Raw genomic sequence first — 26,633 nt, 5'->3', positions numbered from 1 at the left:
CAAAAGCCAAAATTGACAAATGGGATCTAATTAAACTAAAGAGCTTCTGCACAGCAAAAGAAACTACCATCAGAGTGAACAGGCAACCTACAGAATGGGAGAACATTTTTGCAATCTACTCATCTGACAAAGGGCTAATATCCAGAACCTACAAAGAACTCAAACAAATTTACAAGAAAAAAACAAACAACCCCATCAAAAAGTGGGCAAAGGATAGGAACAGACATTTCTCAAAAGAAGACATGCATACAGCCAACAGACACATGATAACTAATATTTTAAAGGAAGCCACTTTGCACTAAACATTACTTTATTTAAATGTGAGAAATATGAAATTGTCTAAGGAAAGACTTGTTGGCAACACAGTAAAGAAAGGTTGATTGAAATGAGAAGTGTGAGGACCAACAGGGAAGACCAATGTGGGCCTTTATATAAAGGGCTGCTCTGTCTGGTACAGTGGATTCTCCACATGCAAATTTGCAAAAACCCTTGCGACACCTAAGTTTCTCAAGAGATTTACTTTTTAGCCACACATTAACTGAGATCATTTTTATTCATTATTAATACAATAGAAAAAGATAAGCATGCCCATGTGTAGAGAGATACAAATGAAAATCACTTAATCATTAACATAAATTAAACAGAACCAATTACAGGATAATCCAAATCAAAGACAGCACTGAAATTGCAAATTTCACTATAATTTGACTATCTATCTATCATCTATCTATCTATAAAATGGTTACAGCCTTGCAGGCTAATTTTAGATATTTTGTAAAAAACAGACTAGTAGGAAAAAAAGACATGATGACAAGAGTAGGAACCTACAGACAATTATAATTTGTTATAAATTGGTTTTTTTCTCTCTAGTCATTTTTTTCCATTTTATAGGTATTTTACATACACATATAATAAACATATATGTAGTTATATATATAATTTATACTGTTTATCATTTAAATAAAACAGTCATATTTCTAAAGTATAAAAAACTCATGATCATAATTATAATTTTATGGTTAAATTTGCATTACGACTTATTAAGGTATTCCTCAAATGTTTGTCATTGAAACAGTTTCCATTTTTTCTCTCATTAACAATTCTATAATAAATATTTTGCACATAAAATTTTGATATTTTCTAACTTTTACTGAAAATAGTATGTCAGAGATTATAGCAATATTAAGACCCTGAATATATTTTATACTGTACCTTTGCTGAAATAGGCAACACCAATTTTCTTAATTTGGTTACTTTAATAGCTTTGTAAAAAAGGTATCCTGTTGTTTTGATATAAAGCATATTCTCTATAATTATGTGCAATGATGCCCTAAGGTAGGTACTCAATGGCCATGATAACTTTGTGAATCTAGATAGCAGTGCACAAGAGCTTATAATCACATGAATGTTTGGAAAGCACATTTTGTATCAAGAATTCTAAACGTGTATATCTCTTGCCCCAGCCATGTCACTTATGATAATCAAGCTTCAGGATATAACTCAACAAATGAGGAGAGATTTACATCCACAGACACTGATGGAAGTGAGCGCTTGAACCATGAAAATCCTCTGTGGTTTCAATATGCTTAGCTGTGATTACAAGGGCTCAGCTTTTTGCCTGGGTTTGTGGAGGGTTTTGCTTTTTACATTTTGTGAATTATATTTGCATGTCCTTCGCCCCAGGTACTAAAAGTGTCTAGTTACATGTGATTTGGCAGCTAAAGTGAATATTGTTCTGAGAATAGTACTTTGGTATTACTAATAAATAAAATCAATAAAGTTGCAATGCATGTTCTTTTTCCTAAGGGGTTAGAGTCCTGTTTCTCAGAATCACTTCTTTAAAATTCTATTGCCATTTTATTTCCCAACTATTTAACAGTATCTATTTAGAAAACAATCAGTGCACTTTCTGGTGTTTCCATGATAAATTATATAAATGACCAAGTTTGAATCAGGAAAATGACTATATTTGAGGTGTCTTTTACTAGACTAGCATGTACACATATTTTATCATTTTGACTAAGTATTTACCAGGACAGTGAGCACGTTGCTATATTCAATAATAACAAAGAATGTAACTAATAATTACTGTTTATTGCATAATTAGAAAGCAATGTGATTCAATATATCACATTTTAAAAAGATATCCAATTATTATAAGTTAAATAAGAATTATAAGTGCTATCACAAAGTAAGTAACAGGCATTTACAAATAATGCTGTATGACTAATTACAATCTGTAAAGGTAAGTTTTATAAACCTTTAATATTTTCATTATAACTCATTGCTGAGCAAACACTTAGGCTTATTGACAAGGAAGATAAACACTTTGGATTAAGTTAACATTTCCCACTATTTAAAGTTTGTGCCAACATCTTATGTAGTTTAAAATTTGATACACATATAGGGATATATGTTATCCATATACAAAAATATGTGTATCTATATACTGCTAATTTAGGAAAAGTAAGTAAAATATCTATATTGTTCCTTTGAATTTTCAGGAGTTTTAAAAGCAATTGTTACAATTCATGAATGCACTATTTCTAATTTTTAAGATGTCATTGTGCCTTCTCAAGTTCATATCATAATAGTTATTATATGTAAATATTATATATAATTCTATGTGGTTGTTAAAATAATGTGACAGGTATTTACTCTGGAAATAAAGAAATTTCTAAAGACAAATAGGTATTATTTGTATTACCTGAAAGTACGTGAATTGTGAATGATAAAGATCTGGATATACATGAAGAGTAGTTCCAATTACGAGTAGTAGCTCGAATTTGTGGAGAGATGAGCTAATGTATCCAGTAAATCCCAAACACCATATCTTCAGAAGTGCTTCCAAATCAAACAGTACTGTAAAAGCCACCTAGAGACACAAAGAAACATTGAAATTGAAATTCAAAACTATAATTTATTCTAAATTATTTCACATATTTGTCAGTGTATGAATTTTTGCCACTATCATATACACTAAGGAGCCCCATAAGGTCAAGAATGACATTTTACTTTTAAAGTGCATTTGAAATACACCAACTAGAACACAGTAGACCAAAACAATCTTAAACAATTATAAAAACATGTTACAATTTTGAATGTTTGTAAGTGGCTTTCTTTCTTTATCATCTATATTTGATATTATTTTAAAACCATTATTATTTAAAGACTTTCTACGTGCACAAAAGGCTGAAATTTTTGTGTTATATTTTTTAAAGATAAAATTTCTTTAATGTACACGGCATATTATAAAATAACAACTTACATATTGCTAACCACAATTAAACCAAAATTTAAAAGCTAAAATATCATTTATTCCTTTATCCTTTAGGCCACATGGCAAAAGAGAAATTGGGATTTCATATCAAGCAATTTATCTATGTGTGCATTTGCAAATAAATCATTATGTTACTTCATTATCAATAAAATTAATGATCGGTATTACTATATTAACACATTTACTTGATCTTTTAACCTCTCACATGCATTCTATGAATTCACTATTCCAAATAACAATATTATAAAACACACGCATAAAGACAGCATGTTATTTTCCTTTACGTGTCCTATGAACAAGAATTTTCATTTTGTAAAGGAGACTGCAACTGGAATTAAAATTTGCAATAAAAGATTAACTTCTAATTAAAGACTATGAGGGTGACTATTGGGATTAGTCATAATAGGTCCCTCTGAGAAGACACTACATGATTTATTGAAGATAGGAATACAGCAGAGCTGCTTGCTTCTCTTTTTCTAGGCTAATGTGGAGTATCAGAAGGGATTTTCTTCCACTCACACATGGAACATGTGGGGAAAATGCAGTTTTAATAATATTGTTTCAAGAAATGAAACATTAAAGGCACTGCAGATAGTTAATTTAGATGTGAAGAGGAAATTAGCATCACTTCTCAAATCTACCATTTCTGTAGATTCTAGTTGCTTTTTAATTTTAATTGCCATTTCCCTCCTCAAAATGTAAAAGGTAATATATTTTAAATTTGAAATGATCTTAAGTCCACAAAACACGTGGATGAACTCCCTTGCCCACGTTTCTCAGGTATTTCATGTTCATGTCATGTATATTCTTTCCTTGATCATCTGCATCTTCATCCACACATATGCAATCACATAAACAGGCTTGCAATTACATGTTTTTACATGAGATGTAAAAACAATTGTTACAATTTATGAAAGCACTATTTCTAATTTTAAAGATGTCATTGTCTTCTCTCAAGTTCATACTTTCTATACAATTATTATGTATAAATATTACATACAGTTCTATGAAGTTGTTAAAAATAAGGTGACAGGTATTTACTCTGGAATGAAAAAAAATTCTGAAGACAAATAGGCATTCCTGGTATTACCTAAAGTTATGTGAACTGTGAATGATAAAGATCTGGGTATGCAAGAAGAGTATATGTCACTCTGCAACTTGCTTTTCTGACTCACTAACAATCGTGGATGTTCCTCCAGATTAAGGGATATAGGTCCTAAGTTTTATTTATCAGCTGTATAATTTCCCATAGTGTTCCAAGTTTATATAACTCAACATTTTCTCTACTAATTCATTGATGGGTGGTATTTGCAGAAATCATCAGGAAAGGTGGTTAAGTACTTTGCTACTTCAATAAAAAGGTTGCACTAAGCATCCTCCCTCAATACCAGTATGTATTGAGGCTTTCATATCTATTAATATATTTCCAAAGTTGGTATTACTGGGGCAAAGACAGATTTATGTGTTTGAAATTTAGAAAATATTAAAGTGATTACTTTCAAAATATTATAAGAAATTATTTGCCCTTCCACAATACAGGAAAGTCTTCTTGTCTCAAATCCATGCCAGTATCAGTGTAATCAAACTTATTATTATTGTTGCTTATCTGTTTATACGTTTATTAATCCCTTTAATTTCTTTTTAAAGTAATTAAATGTTACTGTTCATAACCTTGACACTATTGTATGGTGTTATTTTGTGTTTCTTGTGAGTTTTGGGAATTGCTGGTGTCGAGGACAACAATCTTCGCTATATACACTGCAAACATTTTTTCCCTAGCCAACAGTCTGGTTTCTAACTTTGATACTGTTAGTGCTACAAACATAAAATTTACATGTTCATATATGTCTACAACTTTATGATTTTTTTCTTTACCTTTTACATACAAAATAGAACTTTAAGAAGATTAACACTAGTCTTCATATCCAGGAATACACTCTTTTCCTATTTATTTGAACTATATTTTATATTCTTTAATAATTTTTTTCATATAAATATCTTATCTATCTATCTATCTATCTATCTATCTATCTATATACCTATCTATCTATCTTTTTTCTTTTTTACTATTTCTACCTAGTTAGTTCCAGTGGGAAGAAAAGCTATTGATTTCTCTATATTGACCTTCTATACCCACTTTACTAGATTCTTCTATTAATTCTAATATTTTTCATAAAGTCTCATGAGTTTTATAGAAATATGCACATTTCATCTGGAAATAAAATAAGATTATTTCATTTTAAGATTTATTTTGGAGTTAATACTATGAATGCATTAGTTATAAAGGTACAGTTGTATAAAGGTTACTAAATACAAAATGATAATAATAGGAATCCATAACTTGCTCCTTGTTTTCAATGAAAGTTTCTTCAGCATTCATACAGTGGTTGAAATGAGTCTTGGTGATTAATTTTTACCATGTTTAAAGACTTTCCTTTTCTTCCTATTCTCCTTCAAAGGATTCAACCTTCATTTCCCTGAGGCAATGAAATATACCACAAGAGTTCCTGATGTTAACCATTTATTTATTTTTGGAAAAAAACTCTAGATGATAATGCTAACAAGTTGGATTTTATTGGGTAATATATTTTATTTATAATTTTCACAGTTACTGTTATATGTGAAATTGGCCTATAATTTTATTTGTATATCATTATCAGGTTTTGGCTAAGATTACGCTAGCTTTATCATTTGTACTGCACAGTTTTCTATCTTGTGTATGATAATCTCTGAAATAAAATAAGAATTAGCACACCTTTAAAAGCAGACAGAAAGCACCACGAAACCCACATGGGCACAGTTCTTTTGGTGATGGTGGAGCAAAGCTTTCCACTGCTGCTCAGATCAGGTTTCTTATCTCATCCATCAATTTGGCAGTTTGTATTTTGCCAGGAAGTCATTAATTGTCTCTAGATTTTCAAGATCTGCATTTACAGTACATATTTTTCCAGAAAGAACTGGTTCTTCCAGGGAACCTGGGTCATCTTAGAATTCTGGGTCCCCCTTAAACCAATTTTTGGCTGCTGTTTCTCAGGTTCTGGACATAATGGGATTTTGAGCTCCAACCCCATGAGTGGGCAGCCTGTCTTACATAATTCAGTAGAGATAACATAACTTTTTTTTTTCTTTTTTGAGACAGAGTCTCACTTTGTCACCCAGGCTGGAGTGCAGTGGTGTGATCAATCTTAGCTCACTGCAGCCTCTGCCTCCCAGGTTCAAGTGATTCTCCTGCCTCAGCCTCCCGAGTAGCTGGAATTACAGGCACATGCCACCACACCTGGCTAATTTTTGTATATTTAGTAGAGATAGGGTTTTACCATGTTGGTCAGGTTGGTCTTGAACTCCTGACCTCAAGTGATCCACCTGCCTTGGCCTCCCAAAGTGCTGTGATTACGGGCGTGAGCCACCATGCCCGGCCAGAGATAACATTTTTGATCTGCCAGGAGTCAAGCTCCAGACTGATGGTTCCCTCATCTTTTCCCTCTCAGGGATGGAATTTTTCCTTCCTGAGGTTATGTGGGCCCTCTCTTCTGCCTCTTCACTTTGCACAGGCCTCTAGTCTCTTCTGTCCTGGACACAGTCCTGAAAACTGCAAGTTCTGGTCACTAGGATATGCAAATGTCCTCAGGGCAGCCACTGCCTTGGGGCCCATCTGGTATTCTGGACTCATGTCACATTTAATTTTTGGCCTCAAGAATTTTCCTTAATTTTTTGCACACTCTGCTGAACATTTAAAATGTTTTAATATTTTAGGTGTTTTGTGGAAACAATTTTTAGCTACCTTTCAGGGCCACTTTGTACGTGCTTCCTATAGGCAGTGTACAATTTTATTTTGTGTTTAAACATACCCAGATTTTCTAGGGTTTTGATAGGAAAATTCAACCTACTCAAACAGAATGTACCAAAGTTATACTTGGTCTTATGCTTCCTGTTTATTTTATGTCATTGCTATTTCATTTTTAACTTTATCTTGTCTTTTTTTTTAACTTGGTCAACTATTTGCTAATTTCTTTCTCCCTTCATTAATTTGGGCACTCGACTTGGTTTTTCTAATCCCCTGGTTTACTTCTCAATGGTTAGACATCAAACCTACAGGTTTTTCTTATTGCTTCAAAATTAAATTGCTGGCTCACTCATCCCTCCACCCCACACATCTGCAAACTTCACAGTACACTTCTACCATCCCACTCTCCATTGATATCACACCCTTTCTGAAGTCCTCGTTTTGCTGAAATAGTTTACAAATTTATTACTAGTTTCTTGAATATTGTCATTTCTCTTTTTCTCAAAGATCCCTATTTGACATATTTAATATTATCTATTGAGATCCAATGCCCATCAATTCTCTCTTCTTCTATCTAGTCATTGAGATTGCAATTTACTTATCTTGTGATTAGCACACTTGAAAGTAGTTTTCTTAAATAAATATCAAGGGTTGTATCCTCTTAGTCCTTTTATATATAAAATGCATTTTTAGCACTGACAGATGAACAAGTTGTCTGTGCACAGATTCTGGAGCTGCAGTTCTGTTCTCTCAGTAGTCTATGTATACTGATTCACTACCTTCTACTTTCCAATATTGTAGATGAGTCATCCATTGCACAATAAATTTATTTTACTTTTTCAGGTTACTTTTGCCTGTTCAGAGGCAGAACAAGGTTTTTTCTTTATGCTTGCAACCACGCAAGGTCACCAGGACGTGAGTAAGAATCTATTTTCATTTAATCTCACTAAAATGTAATGAGCTCTTTCAGTCTGCAGATTTATGTTTTGTTTGTTTGTTTGTTTTCATTTAGGAAAGCTTTCTTCCGTTGCTTATGACAACTTTTCTTCTATCTGTTCCCTTTTTCCTTCAGAGACTCCTATTATTCATAGCTGTGTGGACAGGCTATTTTACTTTGCCCGTATTATTACATCTCTACCACTTTTTGAGTTATTTTTTCTCACTTCATCTCCCATATTAAAACTAGCTCTCAAGGACTATGCCCTTTTCAACTCATTTTTTGCACATTTTAGTTGAGTTACAGAAATTTTATTTTGTGCCCTACTTATTTTTCTGGAGACACAACAACAACAACAACAACAACAACAACAACAACAACAACAAACTATTCTCTCTCCCATCAGTTCTGCTTGCTTGGGAAATCCCCATACTAGACATTTGTCTTGATTCTCTGAGTTTCATCCTCAGTTTCTGAGTCTCCCTTCATGTGTGAATTAACTTTTCTTTCCTTCGCCATGGATATATGTTTCTGATGTAATTGTCGTTTGTCTTTTATGCTATCTTAAGCAGTGGCAAATGAGGGGTAGTAGAGGGCACCATAGTTTATGGAGGTGAAAAACCTGAAAAGCCGTAGCTCCTTTGCTGAACATCTGAAGGAGGCTTTTTGGTGACAGGATTTCCCAGAAATGAGTGGAGTCATTTATTGACCCCCTTCTCCACCTGGAGTAATTCAGTCTCTAGTGAGGTTCCCTTCCTGGCCCATTGAGACCCACAGGACTCTGTGGATGGCTCCTGGACCACAAGCAGCAGGCAGGCAGGTCCAGCTCCCCTGCAGGAGATGAAATGCCTTCTGCCCTGAGCAGTGGCCTCAGGGGACCAGAGGACTCAGACTTTGCTGCGAGTCCTGCAAGTGGTACTTCCTCTCTAGCACAGGCTTCTTAGTTCTGGCCTTGCAATGATATGGGGAAGACCTGAACCTGTTCTCTCTCCTATGGGTACTAGGGAATCTCAGGAGAAACTGAAACTGATGTGTTGTGATGGTCCCATCCACATGCCTAACCTGGTTGCTGTATTAGCAGAGGAAACAGTAACAGACACCTATGACATCATCTCTCCCTTCACCTGTATTTTCAGGCTGAGACTTTCATTCCAAAAAAAAGAGTGGTGATCCATTTTACAGTGTTTTTTTAAGAACACTACTAATAAATGCCTGAAAGATATTCTAATAGATTGTCTATGTATATATACAATTAATCACTTTACTAACTGCATATATTATCAAAAGGACAGATGGAATGAACTGTTTAAATGAGCATAATTTATAGTAAAACATGCAGCTGGATCTCTTTGCATTATGATTTTCTTTTGTGGGAAAACGATATTTTTTTGAAAGACACTAAAAGGTACTAAAAGATTTAGCAAACTGTCATGTGATTGTATTTAAATAGCTATAGCCTTACTGATTTTCCGACTAGAATTCCTGATTCCAGTTTCTCTTGGAATCAAATGCCTTGTTTTGAACATAATTTGTTAACTTTTACAAGCCAACACTCTAGCTCTCTGAAATATTAATGCCAAAGTGATAACATTTTATGGAAAAACAATGCACATAAAAATATGCCCACCTTACTTGAAGGTATAGGTTATTCTGCCATAGAGAAGAACTATGTCAGGATTTAAAGAAGGTGATTAGGAAAATCAAATTAGTTTAAATGATCACTAATTATTTCAGTGTAGGTTATGGGGTTTGGTATAGGACTTAAATTCAGAGGACTATAATAGTTCGGAAGAACCAAAATCGAAGCAGTGGAGGCAAGCTCTAGTAACCACTTCTCAAGGTGCAGCTCCAGATTATCACAGTGAACTCAACCTTGAGGTCGCTGGACAGGGTGGAATTTGCCAGGGGCATGCTGGGAGCCATCTGAAAGGGAGAAGGCAAGTGGGCTCTCTGCAGAACCTAGTCGCCTGGAGGGCTCCCACCAAAGTCACCTGACCAGGTGTCCAATCTCAGGGCTTTCTGCAAATCCCAGGCATTCAGCAGGCAGCCTGTGGAAAAGTGGAAGATTGGCTTCCATTTGTCACTCTGAGCCTGGTAGCCCTCCACTGCTTTGGCCCTCCTCAGTCTGCAGCCCCCGCACCAAGAAGGTCTCATTAGAACCCTTCTTCTGTTTCATATTCTGTGGTGCATTCCACCTTTGTGAGTACCTACAAGTTAAAACTTAACTTTTTAAGAGTTAAGACAAAATTTGTAAGAGTATAATAAACTTTTCTTTTCTTTTCTTTTTGCATTACTTTAAGAAAACTTAGAAACAATGCATAGGAAAGAAGAGAAATATTTATTTCTTCTTACAAATACCCTAAAGCAGTGTTTCCCAATCTTTTTTATTTAATCACCTCTTCTAAGAGGTCTTTTAGAGATTTTATTCTCAATCACCACCTCATGGAGTTTTGATACCTCTAACGTATTATATATCTGTTTACATACTCTACTTTGGTTGTTTGGTCTACATAGCAATCTGCATTATAAAAGAGTGAGAATTTTCTACCCCCCCACCAACTAAGAACATATTTTTACCCCTTCAGAAGTGATTTTACACCCTGTTGAGAATGCATGCTCAACCAATATACCTGGTTTGATGTAGCCATAATGAGACAGGGGAATAGGGTCTGGAGGCAGGAACCTAAGGCCATTTCACGCTGACTTCCTAGAACTAAACTGAAAGAAAAACCCTAACTTTCCATGCCCGAGTAACAAAAGGACCAGGGGCTTCTCCCTTTGCAAGCCCCTACCTTTTCTGTGTGGCAGATGGATAATTGAAAGTACCTCTGATTGGTTGCTTTTCCCAACCAGACACTTGCATAGGAATGTAACTTCGTAACTTCACCTCAGCCTCTGATTGGGTGCCACCACTTCATTTACATGGGGTGAACATTTACATGGGGTGGCTAATGGGAAACCTCTAGGGGGTATTTGGACCTAAGAAGATTCTGTATCCGGGGCCCTTGAGCGCTGCTCGGGCTCACTCCCACACTGTGAAGTGTACTTTCACTTTCAATAAATCTCGCTTTCCTTGTTTCACTCTTTCCTTGCTTTTCTGTGCGTTTTGTCCAGTTCTTTATTCAAAACGTCAAGACCCTCTACCGGTAACAACAGCAGAGTTTAATCTCATAAACACAGGCCTGTGAGATAAAATAGTAGAGATAGACATTGCCCATACGTGGAAAGATATTTGAAATATGTTATCTAATATTTATGTTGCAGTCTCTGTTTTCTAATTTCAAAGAAACATAATGGATATCATGAGAAAAGAATGCGTATTTGTCACAAAGGAAGGTTACGGGACAAAGCTCACAAGAAAATCAGTTCAGGCAATCCCATTCTTTTACATGAAATTCAGATTCAATAACACCAAAAAGTGATTACTGATTACCTGTATCAGTCTGGAGCTGTCTGTCAATCACCCACTCTTAGCTTATAGTGTATATCAGTATGTTAGAAAGAGCAAACTTTGAGATGGATGGTTGAATAGTCCAGATTGTCATTATTGTATTATATTTTTACCTAACAAGATAATGTCCAAATCTTTTAGAAACATACACAAAAAGTAATTGTCAGAAGAAACCTATTTACTTGAAGTTTCCCAGAAAATGAAATTAAACTCAACAATAATGTCAAAGACTGCTGCTATGGAAAGATTGATTCTTTTCTTAATTTGGTCATTCTTTGTGATTAATGAACTCAAACGTGGGTGTCAGATTTTGTTGGGGCCAAAATAAATGACTCTTCATTTTAACAAATATCATAAAACCAAATGTCTTCAGAGGAATGCAGAAATCACTGTTCTAGAAAAGAGGACTCCCTGCAAGATAGCAAAATGAATTCATGACTTATGAAACCCCTTCTGTTTCAAACACACTGTGACCAAAGGAAAAGAACAGGAAACCAAAGAGTCAGGAAGGAATTCTAAACGAGGTTAACCTCTTTATTGACCAGAAATGCAACAGAAATATATGCTAGGTCAAGAATCAGGCAATGTTGGACCCAAATGTTTCCTATAGGGTGAGGAGACTAAGGCACCTTAGATAAGGTAAAGACAAGAAGAACCTTTGTCGCATAAAGACAGGGACTAGGATGGGTTTCCTTGCTAAGGAAAGCACAGTGAGAGCAACTACCCAAGGCTAAGACCTTATAGGAAGCTGCAGGCCTCCAGAGACAGGAGGAGAAATAATCGGCTTATCTGAAAAATCAGAACAAGATCTTTTATGGACTACGGACTAGTGACAAGAACTGTGATATCACCCATATCAAGGGGCCAGCAATCTCCAAATGACACTTAAAAACCTGGCTCTGGATGGTGGGTTCAAGGCTAAGGCAACTGCAATATCCCTAAGAAAGTAGAAGTGATCACAGAGGGAGGCAGAGAGAAATAAGAAAATCTCCCAAGCCAAACGAGGCAGCATGCGAAGATTTTAAATAAATCTTATGAGAAAGAAAACAAAATTCTAAAATTCAAAATATGAATTTACTCTCAATAAAATTAATTTTGTCAAACTTTTTTTCACAATCATTTAGTTGTTTTTATTATTTTATTTTATTTTTAAATTCAATTCAATTAAATGTAACGTTCCAGGATACATGTGCAGGATATGCAGGTTTGTTATATAGGTAAATATGTGCCAAGGTGGTTTGCTGCACCTACAAACCCATTACCTAGGTATTAAGCCCCATATGCATTAGCTATTTATCCTGATGCTCCCCCTGGCTCTGATTTGTATCCTTTTTGCTTTAATAAAATGTAATCAGAAGTATAGCACCTTCCTGATTTCTATGAGTCATTCTAGCAAATTATCAAACTTGAGAAGGCTAGTGGAAACCCCCGAGTTTATAGCCTGTTGATATGTCATATGATGTCATATGTCATATCAACCACATTAGCCATATCATATGTCATATGTCAGGGAGGCCCTGGAACCCCCTGAGCTTACGGTTGGTATCTCAAGTAAGGGCAATCTTATAGAGGACTGTGCCCTGTGTTATAAAGTTTGTTCTAAAATCCAGATAGTTAGCATCAGAAGTCATTTACTCATATAAAAAAGAAAGTTATAAATAAACAATACTGGCAGCAAAAAGGATTATACCTTCAGTTTCAATAGAGATTATAAAAATCCTGAGAGAAAACTGTGGAAATGTGAGATATTAGTTAAAATTAATATCTCTATAAATAGCAAGCAATAAACCATCAAACTGATAAACCGTAATAATCAAACCATAAAATAAGTCATTAATCAAGGTCTCTCTTCTCCCTTTCTCCACCAGGGATTCCACTGCAAACAATGGGCCTACATGGCATTCCAGAGGGACTTTATTCACAGAAGAGAAAAAGAGAAAAATATGTTTATTTCATTTGTGAAAGGAAATGTAACTTCCCTAACATAATCACACTAGCAATGTAAAATAAAATAAAATCATAGAACTACTATCCTTATGATTAAAAATTCATAATACAATGTCAGCATATTGGATTTGTTTATTAAAAGTAGTGCTACAAAATCAAGTGTCCCAGGAATCTAAAATAGTTTTAGTATCAAAATATCTATTATTCTAATAGACTGCACTAAGAAATTAAAAAGGAAAGTCTGTATAGTCAGCTCAATATATGTAGAAGATTGAATACTCAATTCATCATGAGAAACACTGTTAGCAACCTAGAAATAGAAGTGAGTTTATTAACACGATGAAAGGCATCTATAAAAACCTACAAACAACATTAATGATGAGATCATAAGTATTCATATCAAAATATAGAAAAACACCCAGCATGTCCACTATCACTGCCACTATTCAACATTTTATTAGAGAACCACACCAGGACAATAAAAGAAGAAAAAAATCAGAGAGATAATAATTAGACATGGAAAGACAAAACCTTAATTTCACAAGATATAATTATCTACATAGAAATTCCAATCAAGTCTATAGATGATCACAAACAACAAATTGTAGTAAAGTTGCTGGCTATGAATGAGGTCAATATAAAAAAATTTAATATTATTCCTATATCAATAAAATTTAATTGAAATTATTTCATTCATAAAAGAAACTGTAGGATATGTAGGCATGAATCTAACAAAAAAATGTGGAAGACCTTTGGAGAAAATTATGAAGCATTATTGGAAAACGCTAAGGAAGGTTAGAATAACTGAATAGAGATGTTCTTAACATCAATTAAAATCTCATTAGTACAATGAATTAAATTTTCATAATGTAGAGCAAGAATAGCAAGGCCAAGAACAGATAAAACAAATCTGAAGAAGAACATCAACATCAGTGAGAATGCCCTAATAGATCTCAAGGTTTATTATAAAGGATAGCACTTATGACAACATCTTATCAACTAAAGCTTTGATGTATAGACACAGACTGAGGTGTCCAGAAATAACAATCGTGCACATGTGTAAACCTGGTATAAGACAGAAATGGCACTACAGGAGTGAGGAAAGAATGAATTTTCAATGAATCTTTGAAGGACAATTGTTTATATATGGGAAAAAAATTCAAGTCCTTATCTTATTCCAAATGTATTGGAGTCTAAAACCGAAAAAGCACAACTTGAAAACTCTAGCCTTTACTATAAGAGAATGTCTTTCGTAACTGTGGTATAGATAAGACACAAAAAGCACTGAACCAAAAATCAAAGATGACTATATCTTGCAGTGTCAAAATTAATAACTTCTATCGAAGAAAAGACAGCAAATAAAAGTTAAAAGACAAGCTGAACGCTGGGAGATGTCTGCACTGCATATTACTAGATAACTGAAAAATCAATTATGGTACAGATTAAACAGGTAAAATTATAGAAGATGAAACTCAGGACTGACAGAATATGAAAAAAAGGTCAAATCTCTGTAGTAACCAAGAAAATGTATATTAAGACTATAAAGATTATATTAAATTATAAGAAAATTTAAAATCCTGAACATAAAAAAGTAGCATGAAGTAGAGCTGCTCATATATCCTGGGAGGAACGTAAATTGACGCAAGCACTTTGAAGTTCAATTTAACAATATTTAGCAGAGTTGAAAGTGAGCATATCTAACAAACTCACAATTTTAAGTCTAGGGATATGTTTAGAAAGAACTCTCCCAAATGTGCCACAGAAACTCAAATGAGAATGTTTACTGAGGCATTGTTTTCAACAGCAAAAAGTTGGAAGCAATTGAAATACCCATTTCCCTTATATGCAGAACAAATAAATGCATGCTTAAATTGACATGAATCAATTTCCCAAATATAATGACGAGTGAAAGAGAAAAGTGGCATCTTAATACTTCGTACTATTATAAAACATGCATTGATATGATGAATATAGTTCTCTGTAGATTAGGGAGAAGGAGGAGATCAAGAAGTAGTACACAGGGAGCTTCTACTCTACTAATGATATTTTATTTCTGAATGAAAAACCTAATCCAAACATGAAAAACTATTAATTTTTTAAAATCTGGGTGATGGACCCACAAATATTGGTTATAATATTTTCTCTATGGGTTGAATTTATGAAATACTTTCTAATTAAGAAGGAAGTAAAAGAAAGTCACATATTTTCAAAGGATAGAAATTTCAAAAAGAGAAGGAAAATAAATAACTATAGAAAAGAATCCTGCAAAATAATCACATTAATATGCAAAGGCTAATGGTTGCTTCTGACATCATAGGTGTCTGACATAAATAGGTATAATCCTGCCCAAATCTTATTTATGTAAAATTAATTTAGTCTCAGTACCTTTTGCTTCATCAATAATCTGTTTTAGAAACAACATTCCCTCAAGCTGTAACTTCTCTTAACGAACTAGCATCTTGGCAGATTATGACTCATTCCCTCCGACAAGACAACTTAATACATAATTTTGTTCTCTACCACAATAGAGAATGATTTTTAGATCTATTGGAAACACGGATTTAATAACTGAAACTGCTCATACGGATATGATGTGTTGAGATAAACACTGACTTGGAAATTGTTCTTAATTTCTTCTTCTAGATTCACTAAAATTTCTTTGATAAATCATGTTATTGCTACAAATTTTAGGTATAAACCTCACTCAAGATTATACCCAATAATCTCTTCAGATTCTCACAAAACTATAGCTCCTAAGAGTAGAAAGAGGTCCCTAGAGTCACACATCCATGGCCATGCCTTATTTATTTGCCTCTGATTCCCCATCACCAAGCACAACTGCCATGTAAGAGAGGATACTAGGCCCTTCTTCCTCTCTGTTCTCTGTCTTTATCATTAAGATGAGATGAAGAATTTTATATCCCTGTGAAATCTTTGCAGAGAAACTCTGAACGCATTTAAAAGAAATATTTCCTGTGAGGGACTAAGAGGGCTTAAGTAATAGATGATACTTTCTTTTCTGATGAATCTAGATCCTCTTAATAGCAGACCTCTTTGTTTAGCTCAACAAAGAGCAAGTGAAGATGCAAGTCTGGGGGTGGAGTGGAATTGCTGTGCATGAGTAGCAGGGGAAGAGCCTGCCTGGCTGATGACAAGTTGGGGAGATGTGGGAGTAGGCTGGGTAGGAGGGACAGACAGAGTTGAGAGAAAGAGGAGTTTTAGTTAATTTACTGTGGAGTATGTAGCACAGAGTCCTGGGACTTCCTTCTCCCCTTTGGGTTCATTAAAAAACATGACTGTGCTCATTAAAATTTAACACCAGGAGGTGGAAGAGGGCTGAGCTCCCCATTCAGATAGGTCTGGAGGAAATCAGAGAACATAGCTGGGGATAATGCTAGGAGGTGACAAAGAGCTAACTTTGGGCCTCTGTAGGATCATTTGCTTGCTTGTTGTATATCTCCCATCTGTTTGTGAGTTTCTCAAAAGAAGAATTTTGTTAAAGTTGTTAATCTCCTGTGCTGTGCTGATAAATTTTGTTTAATGTACAGCCTAATGGATACAAATACATTCATATATAACAACAATAAGAAAAATATTGCTTGTATTTTATTATTTCTTAAGAAAACAAGAATATATATTTTAAAATATAATTATGTTCATTATACAATATGATTTTATGTGCAATAATAATATATTCTCTTAGATCAAAATGAAAAGTTAAAATTCTTACAGAGGAAAATAAACTTTACCTTAATCATAGGCTATGAAAAGAATGTAAATTTTTTCCTGTTTTTAACTAATTCTAAATTTAGGTTAATTAATCAAAGTAAGAAAACAAGTCGCCGCAGGCTTCTGCAAGCAGAAAGCCTAAGGCCAGCTAATTTATTCTTAAAGGGGTGATTTTTAGACTGTGAGTTTGGCTCCTATGGGTAAAGTGATTTATTTAGATTTTCTACATAAATTTATTCTGGAATATGTAGGAACTTAAAAAATTACTTCTTTAAAAGCTCATGACCTGTTGTGATCTATTTTAAAAATAAACTTTTAAAAATATTACATAATGCTATTGCCTTAAATACTGCATCATTATAGTCTACAAACTTGAATTGCTGTTATTATAACTATTTTGAGAATTAAATAAAACAATGAATTCTTTTAAAGCACTTGGTGCATAATGGGCCCTCCAAAAAATGGTAGCTTTATTGTTGTCAATGTTAAAATATTTGACTTTAATACGAGAGTGTTAGTTGACATGCTCTCTTGTTTCTATAGCTTAAACCAAGATCCATTTTTGTAAATAAAGTTTTATTGGAAAACAACCATTCTCAGATCACACTCACTTTTGTACAATTGCAGAGTTGAGTAATTGAGACAGAGAGAGGGTGGTCTATGAAAGGCAAAATGTTTACTATCTGGGTCTGCAAGAGTTTGCCGACCCCTGGCCTAAACTCAAGCCATTTTTATAAACCTTATAAAATAGAATATATTATGAAAAGTAAGTTTAATTAAATTGACTTTTCACACTCATTGGAAACAAATAACTTTGTCTTATGTATAAGTTTCTAATACAAAGAGAAATGGCAATGTAATCTGAATTAAAACCAAACATACTTGGGGAAAGCCAAACACACAAAATAAAACAGAGTGGAACGGCCGGGAGTGGTGGCTCATGCCTGTAATTCCAACACTCTGGAAGATTGAGATGGGTGGATCGCTCGAGCCCAGGAGTTCAAGACCAGCCTAACCAATATGGTGAAACCACATCTCTACTAAAAATACAAAAATTAGCTGGGTGTGCCTGTTATTTCAGCTACTTGAGAGGCTGAGGCAAGAGAACCACTGGAACTCGGGAGGCAGAGGTTGCAGTGAGTCGAGATGGTGCCACTACACTCCAGCCTGAGTGACAGCGTGGGACTGTCTCAAAAAAAAAAAAAAGAAGAAGAAAACAACAACAAAAAAACCACCAAAACCCCCAAAACCTAGAGTGGAATAAATTCAGAATGCTTAAGTAGTTCAAGAGTAAACTGATGGGGTCTATCTGGTTGTTCAAGTGAACAAAACCACCACTACCTAGTTTATTTATTTATTCATTTTTTCCAGGATTTCGAAGAGTTAGTTGTTAGATGGTTAACTGATTTGCCACTTTGTTAAGAATGAATGACATGTAAAAAGCTGCATTCATGTAAACCAGTGTGATAAGTTTGGGAATAAGTGTACCCCCGTGAAACCATTACCATCAATGCCATTGACATATCCACCACCTCTCAAAGTTTCCTCCCACCCCTCTTCTTCTTCTTATTGTCAGGTGACAACAATTACTGGACACATAATATATACTGAATTCCACCATCCAGTCCTGTCTGTCTGTTGTTCGGGTTGTTTTTAGTTTTAATATTATATAAAAGACAAGGATTTACCAACTACTCCTAGACTCTACAATACACTTGAATAATAACCAGTCAACTGTACAGTATTCAATTATTTGACATTTTGTTGGAATTTCTTATAGTATGAGGATAAATCATCTACCATACATAAATACGTTAGGAAAGGATCGATTTTGTATGTGAAAATGTTAGGTAAAATTTACTAAAGAATCCCATCCCTTGCTGTTGCCACTGTGGAGGGCCTCTTCACTTATGCTCCAGGATTGGTTTAGTGTGACCACCTGGCCACCCTGGGCTAGATCACAAAAGCAATGTTACTGTAATCTCTAATGTCAGGATTCCCTCAGGAGCAGGTGCAGATTCCTCCTCCCAGAGAGATGAACATAATTGTAATCTCTTGTGGTCATTTCTGCTTTTGTTCCCTGGCATTTTTGTTAGCAGCTCTTTACCTACTGATGCCATTACTCTTGTATCATTCTTCCATCTCATCGATCTTTCCACCTCTCCCTCCTCAGAGCCTTGAAGTAATCTTTGAGTCTCTTCTATGTTAAATAATTTCCTCTACATTCTCAATCTTTGTTCCCAGAATCTACTGTCTGTCTGTGTCTCAACTGCTTCTCTCCCAAATGCATGAGTTGCCCCTGCAGCCTTTTCCAGCCCTTTCTAGTAGAATATGTGGACGAGGAAGAGGTGCCCCAACCATTACTCCTTGATACTTCTTTGCAATGTATTCCATGAAGTTAAAACATACCTCATGGAATGCATGAATTCACCAACAGAAGGACAGAAGGCACCCACTCTCCCTGTGTTGCCTTCTGTCCTTCTGTCAATCTGTTCATCAGTCACTTGCTCATTCCCCGTGACTTTGCTCCCTGACTCCACTCTTCTCTCTAAGAACTGGCCTCACTCTGAGTGACTTCAGTGTCCATGTGAAGACTCAGCCAGTGCCTTAGCTTCAACAGTCCTTTCCATTTCTTCCTTGACTCCATCAATATGTTTAAGCCACCCACATCCATGTGACACCCTAGATTTTGTATTTCATTACTCAGAATTACTACCAAATTGTAAAATCCTGGACTCCACTCACTGATCACAACCTTTTCTAGTTCTATTATTCCATCACTTCAGTGGTACCTGTTCTTTAACCGTATAGAGACCATTGATCCTTCACCTTCACTCCTCCAGTCCACATCCAACAGAGACCACAGGGTCATCACTGCCATCACTGCCAGCAATCCATCTTTTCCCTTTGTTTCTCAGTTCCCCCAGCCTGAAAAAAAAAAACCCTAAAGCTGGATTGATTTAAATGTTGCTTTTCCCTCTTCTTATACAGGGCTAAAAAGTTGCAGATCTGTCTCGTTGTCATCCTAAATGGATCTTTAATATTGCATTTGCTGTACTGTTAATTTTTTGCCTATCCCCAGGCATCTCTTTCCTCTCCCCTTTCTTCTCCAGCTACCCACTGCATTATCTCATTATCTGGCCAGATGCAGACCTTGCTTCTGACTTCCTGGGAAAAAAAGAAATAACTTGATGAGGCTTCCTTCATTGTTCATTCCCTGTGTTAGAAATTTACCTGCAAATATTAGTATCAGTCCAGGTTTCTCTCTGCTTTTTTTTTTTTTTTTTTTTTTTGAGATGGAGTCTCACTCTGTTGCCCAGGCTGGAATTCAGTGGTGTGATACCGGCTCATTGCAACCACCGCCTCCCAGGTTCAAGTGATTCTCCTGCCTCAGCCTCCAGAGTAGCTGGGATTACAGGCGCCTGACACTACATGTGGGTAATTTTTTGTATTTTTAGTAGAGACGGGGTTTCATCGTGTTGGCCAGGCTGGTCCCGAACTCCTGACCTTGTGATCCGCCCGCCTAGGCCTCCCAAAGTGCTGGGACTACAGGCGTGAGCCACCATACCTGACCTTCTCTCTGCTTTTAATGACAATCCATTCATTGTGTGCTTGATTTTCAGCAAAATTATACCTATTTTTCAGAGGCTGGGCTGGATATAATTTCTTCATCAGCCCCTGTCATTAGTTCTCCATAGCACAAAACTCTTTTGGTTTATTTTTTTTTTTTTTTTTTTTTTGCTAGATTGTAAGCTTCATATACCAGGTAGCTATTGGGCCAATGTTGCATCACAGAGACTGTAGCCCAGTAAAAGTTTTGTATTAATGATATTTTGTTTCAGGAGATACACTTCCATGAAGAGGAGAACTCAGAAGTGACTACTTAAAAGTTTCTTGATATCCACATAGATGTCTACACTCAATAGGTACATGCAATCAATTCTTTTTCAGAAAAGCTTGTGTGTGGGTAGACTAAACTTTTATTAACCAAACATGTTTTTAAATGTACTGAGAGAATTCTAGGAATCTAATAACACTTAATTATATGACAAATTGATGTTTTTTATGTGAAAAATGCTTTGGTAATATGAAATAATCAAATTGTGACTCTTCTGCTTTTTCAGTTTACTTTTTCATAGGTTGGATTTATTGAAGCATTGTACAACTGTATATGTATACCTCACTCACACGATGAATGGGTTTCTATGTTGTCAATTTTTTCATAAATATGTAACCATTGAATTCTAAGATATAGTTTAGGTAACTTTTTACATTGAAAAAAACAAAGAAGTTGGAAAATTATTAAAATGTTCTAATATAAATGCAAAATGCTTATTGAAAGAAATAAAAATTAAAATATTTTAAGAATCAGGTATTAACTAAATTACTTGATCAATAGGAAGTACTATTCCAAAACTCTAATATGATATGTAGAGTGCTAGGGAGATGCTTACTTATTTAATCATGAAACCTGCCTTTAATTGATGTCTTTAATGTAGGTTGTAACACCCATTTCTAGAGCAGTAATTATCGTTATCATCTCTCTATATTTCCTTCCAGCCCCCTTCTAGGTATTGTTGAGCTGACCTGCTTGCTTATGATCTTCTGAATCTGTGCCTGCTTGTACTTAGTAGAAAACAAACTAATGTAAGCTGAGAAAGGGAGAGATAATAAGAGGTGGATAGGAAAACAGCAAGATCCTAGAGAAAGGCCCAGGGGAAAAGGGTTACCTTGGCAACGTGAAATACTGTGAGGAAAATGACTCAGGCCCACAGCGACAGGAAATGCATCAAGCCACACCATGACCAGAGGAACCACTTAAGAAGCAGACAATGATTCAGCTTTGCTGAAAGTCAAGTAATGCACAGGCTACACTTCACTTTCGCATCTCTAAGAGGCACCGTCCGCGCTTCGCCTGCTCGCTGCCCAGCCATCTTCCCGGCGCAGAGCCGCTTACCTCCGCCAGGTAGAACTCGTCGTACTGCCTCCTGAAGTTCTCTCCTTTGTAGTAGTTGCTAGCCGCCACGATCACGTCGACGGTCACCATGCTCAGGATGAACATGTGGAAAACCGATGATCGCATCATTTTCTGAGGGGGCAAAACAGACAGACTCTTAACAAAGAAATAAACCTCATGATTCAATGTAATGGACGGGCCTAGGCCTTGGCTGACAGCACCTTTGTGATGTGCTGCTCTGCAAAACAGGGCTTCCAAGATAAAGCCATCCATGTCCCGTACTGCTGAACTGGGCGGGCAAGGGAAACTTTCTTTCAGGCAGCTAAAAAATGACTAGGAAGATGGTTTCAGAGACTTTTGACTAAAAATGGAAAATACGTATCACTTAATTTGTGTATAGCTTGCATCTTAATTTTTTAATCGGTTGATTGGGTAATATTTATCCTTAATTCTGACTGTATGGATAAATGGCTTTTAAAAAGCTAGTAACACAAAACAAGTATTACTTTATTCTGTGTTAAGGGAGAATACTGTGGATAAAAACATTTTAGAGATGATTACTATACAACGGGAGAAGTAGGAGAAACCTAAGATTTGTTTTTTTACTTATTACTTCCAAAAATGTTTGTTGAAAATTTTACTACAACTTCTAGTAACTGACATCTACATTGTACTTGCTATCTACTTGGAGTTTTTCTAGGTGCTTTACGTAAATTAACTCATAATAGCCCTAGGAACCTATTCTAATAAGGAAACTGAGGCTCAAAGGGGCTAAATAACTTTCTCACTGTCACACAGGGATTGAAGATGGACTCAATACTGGAACCCAAGTCTGGTCCAAGTCTGTCTACTGCCTACGTGAAGACAGAGATAATTAAACATTAAAAACTAATGAGTATTATTATAAAGGTTATCATATATTAAATGGCTACTATGTTCCAGGCCATATTATTCACATTAAAATATTTGTGGGTACACAGTAAGTGTGTGTGTGTGTGTATATATATATATATTTTTATGGAGTACATAAGATGTTTTGATACAGACATGCAATGTGGAATAAGCACATCATGGAGAATGATGTATCCTTTGAGTTACAAACAATTACATTACACTCTTTAAGTTATTTTAAAATGTACAATTATTATTATTGACTGCAGTCACCCTATTGTGCTATCAAATAGTAGGTCTTGTTTATTCTTTATATATATTTTTGTTCCCATTAAGCCTCCTGAAGTTCTCTCCTTTGTAGTAGTTGCTAGCCGCCACGATCACGTCGACAGTCACCATGCTCAGGATGAACATGTGGAAAACCGATGATCGCATCATTTTCTGAGGGGGCAAAACAGACAGACTCTTAACAAAGAAATAAACCTCATGATTCAATGTAATGGACGGGCCTAGGCCTTGGCTGACAGCACCTTCGTGATGTGCTGCTCTGCAAAACAGGGCTTCCAAGATAAAGCCATCCATGTCCCGTACTGCTGAACTGCGCAGGCAAGGGAACCTTTCTTTCAGGCAGCCAAAAAATGACTAGGAAGATGGTTAATATATTCTTTATATATATTTTTGTTCCCTACTTTCCCCCGGCCCCCGAGTACCCATCCCAGCCTCTGGCAACCATCCTCTACTTTCTATGTCTATGAGTTTAATTATGTTGATTTTGTGACCCCACAAATAAGTGAGAACATGTGATGTTTGTCTTTCTGTGCCTGGCTTACTTCGCTTAACATAATGATCTCCAGTTCCATCCATGTTGTTACAAATTACTAGATCTTGTTCTTTATTATGGTTGAATAGTACTCCATTATGCATATGTACTGTATTTTCTGTATCCATTCATCTGTTAATGGCCACTTAGGTTGCTTCCAAATCTTGGCTATTGTAAACAGTGCTGCAGCAAACATGGGAGTGAAGATTTCTCTTAGATATACTTATTTCTTTTCTTTTGGGTGTATGCCCAGCAGTGGGATTGTGAAATTACAGCAGCTCAATTTTTAGTTTTTTGAGGAACCTTCAAACTGTTCTCCATAGTGGTTGTGCTAAACTGGGGTGACACGATGTCTTATTGTAGTTTTCATTTGCATTTCTCTGATGATCAGTGATGTTGATCGCCTTTTCTTATGCCTGTTTGTGTCATTTGCATGTCTTCTTTTGAGAAATATCTGTTCAAATCTTTTGCCCATCTTTTGATCAGATTATTAGATTTTTCCTATAGAGTTGTTTGAGGTCCTTAAATATTCTGATTATTAATGCTTTGTCAGAGCGGTAATTTGCATATATTTTCTCGAATTCTGTGTGTTGTCTCTTCACTTGGTTTTAATTGTATTTTTTGCTGTGCAGAAGCTTTGTAACTCGATGTAATCGCATTTGTCCATTTTTGCTGTGGTTGCCTGCGCTTATGGGGGTATTGCTCATAAAATCCTTGCCCAGTCCAATGTCCTGGAGATTTTCCCCAGTGTTTTCTTATAGTAATTTCATAGTTTGAGGTCTTAGCTTTAAGCCTTTAATCCATTTTGATTTCATTGACAGAGATAGGGGTTTAGTTTCATTCTTCTGCATATGGATGTCCAGGACCATTTTTTGAGGAAACTGTCTCTTCCCCAGTGTATGTTCTTGGCATCTTTGTTAAAAAGGAGTTCACTGTAGGTGTGTGGATTTCTTTTGGGTTCTCTCTTCTGTTACATTGGTCGCTGTGTCTGTTTTTATGGTGGTACCATGGCGTTTTGGTTACTATAGCTTTGAATTATAAATTGAAGTCAGGTCATGTGATTCCCCCAGCTTTGTTCATTTTGCTTAGGATAGCTTTGGCTCTTCTGTGGTTTCATATAATTTTAGAATTTTTTTCTATTTCTGTAAAGAATATCATTGGTATTTTGATAAGGATTTAATTGCATCTGTAGACTGCTTTGGGTAGTATGAACATTTTAACAATATTGATTCTTCCAATCCATGAACATGGAATATTTTTCCATTTTTGGTGTCCTCTTCAATTTCTTTCATCACTGTTTTATAGTGTTCATTATAGAGATCTTTCAATTTTTTTGTTAATTGCAAGGAATTTTATTTTATTTGTAGCTACCGTAAATGGGATTACTTTCTTGATTTCTTTTTAACATTGTTTGCTGTTGGCTTATAGAAATGCTACTAACTTTTGTATGTTGATTTTGTATCCTGCAACATGACTGAATTTGTTCATCAGTTCTAATAGTTTCCTTGTGGAGTCTTTAGGTTTTTCCAAATGTAAGATCGTGTCATCTGCAAACAAGGATAATTTGACTTCTTCCTTTCCAATTTGGATGTCCTTTATATCTTTCTCTTGTCCTATTTTTCTAGCTGGGACTTCCAGTACTATGTTGAATAACAGAGGTGATAGTGGGCATCCTTGTCATGTTCCAGATATTAGAGGAAAGGCTTTCAGTTTTTCCCCATTCAGTATGATACTAGCTGTGGGTCTGTCATATATGGCTTTTATTAAGTTGACATATGTTTTTTCTATCCCCAGTTTTGTTGACGGGTTTTATCATGAAGAGATGTTGAATTTTGCCAAATGCTTTTTTAGTATGAATTGAAATGATCATATAGTTTTTATCCTTCATTCTGTTGATAGGCTGTATCACATAGATTTATTTCCATAAGTTGAATCATCCTTGTATCCCAGGGATAAATCCCACTTGGTCATAATCCATATTATTCATATTTTCTTTGTTTTATCTACTTTAATATCCACCATAGCTCTGTATGGTGAGATACATTACTCACATTTCACACAGTTCAGAGAGACTAAGTCATTTTTCCAGGGTCACACAGCAAGTACACAACAGAATCAGGCTGTTACCCTAGTCTGTTTAAAGTCCATTCTGGGGCCCACTGCCCACTGTGGGGTAGAGAATACTTACATGGACAGAGTGGAGGCTGAAAGCCCTGGGCAGCAGAAAGAGGAGAGAGAAGCAGACCTATGGGAAGGAACTGAGTGCAAACAACACACCGCTGAGCCACATCTGCCCAGGGACTAGTGCCACCACACATCCTCTTTCTGAGGTTTCATTTCTTCTGGGTATTTACGAACATATGCCCTTACTGATCTGACCTGAGAATCCTTCAGTCCTTGCAACTCAAAGAGCCTAGCTAAAGTACACCTTTAAAATGGGGTAAGAGAACAAGAACTGCCTCCTCTGAGCACTGCCAATGTCTCTATGACTCTATGTATGTGTTTTCCTGGAGTGTTCCTTATCCTGCAGCATGGGCTCTGGGCCAAACTGCCTGAAGCTGAGACTCCGCCACTTACTGGCACTGTGGCCCCAGGGAAGTTACTTAAACCTCTGTTTTCTCATTGATAAAGTGGAGAAAATAGTACCTACTCCAAAGAGTTGTTATTAATTTTAAATGAGTCAATATTTGTAAAGGGCTTAGAATGGTGATTATACTTACAAATATTCTACAAAGGTTTACAGAAAAAAGGAATCAATTTTGTGAATCAAGCATTTTTTCTGTTCAGGAATGAGAAATTAATTACCCGAGGTCGAAGAATTAATTATGTGGCAGCCC

General features: G+C 35.6%; 1 protein-coding gene across 1 annotated transcript in view; it reads right to left on the bottom strand.

The window, feature by feature from the left end:
- NALCN (sodium leak channel, non-selective) overlaps window positions 1-26,633 on the bottom strand; it is a 367,606-nt gene that overhangs the window by 181,608 nt on the left and 159,365 nt on the right. Inside the window, exons 11-12 of the mRNA XM_017861705.1 lie at window positions 22,086-22,217; window positions 2,708-2,875 (exon numbers count right to left, since the gene is read on the bottom strand). Of these exons, the coding sequence (XP_017717194.1) occupies window positions 2,708-2,875; window positions 22,086-22,217 (300 nt within the window). The remainder of the gene's footprint in view (window positions 1-2,707; window positions 2,876-22,085; window positions 22,218-26,633) is intronic.

Source organism: Rhinopithecus bieti, unplaced genomic scaffold (assembly GCF_001698545.2).
Source record: "Rhinopithecus bieti isolate Rb0 unplaced genomic scaffold, ASM169854v2 scaffold_2254, whole genome shotgun sequence".
Taxonomy (NCBI): domain Eukaryota; kingdom Metazoa; phylum Chordata; class Mammalia; order Primates; family Cercopithecidae; genus Rhinopithecus; species Rhinopithecus bieti.
Note: the sequence above shows the minus strand (reverse complement) of the source record. Positions and strands in the feature narration are given on the sequence as shown.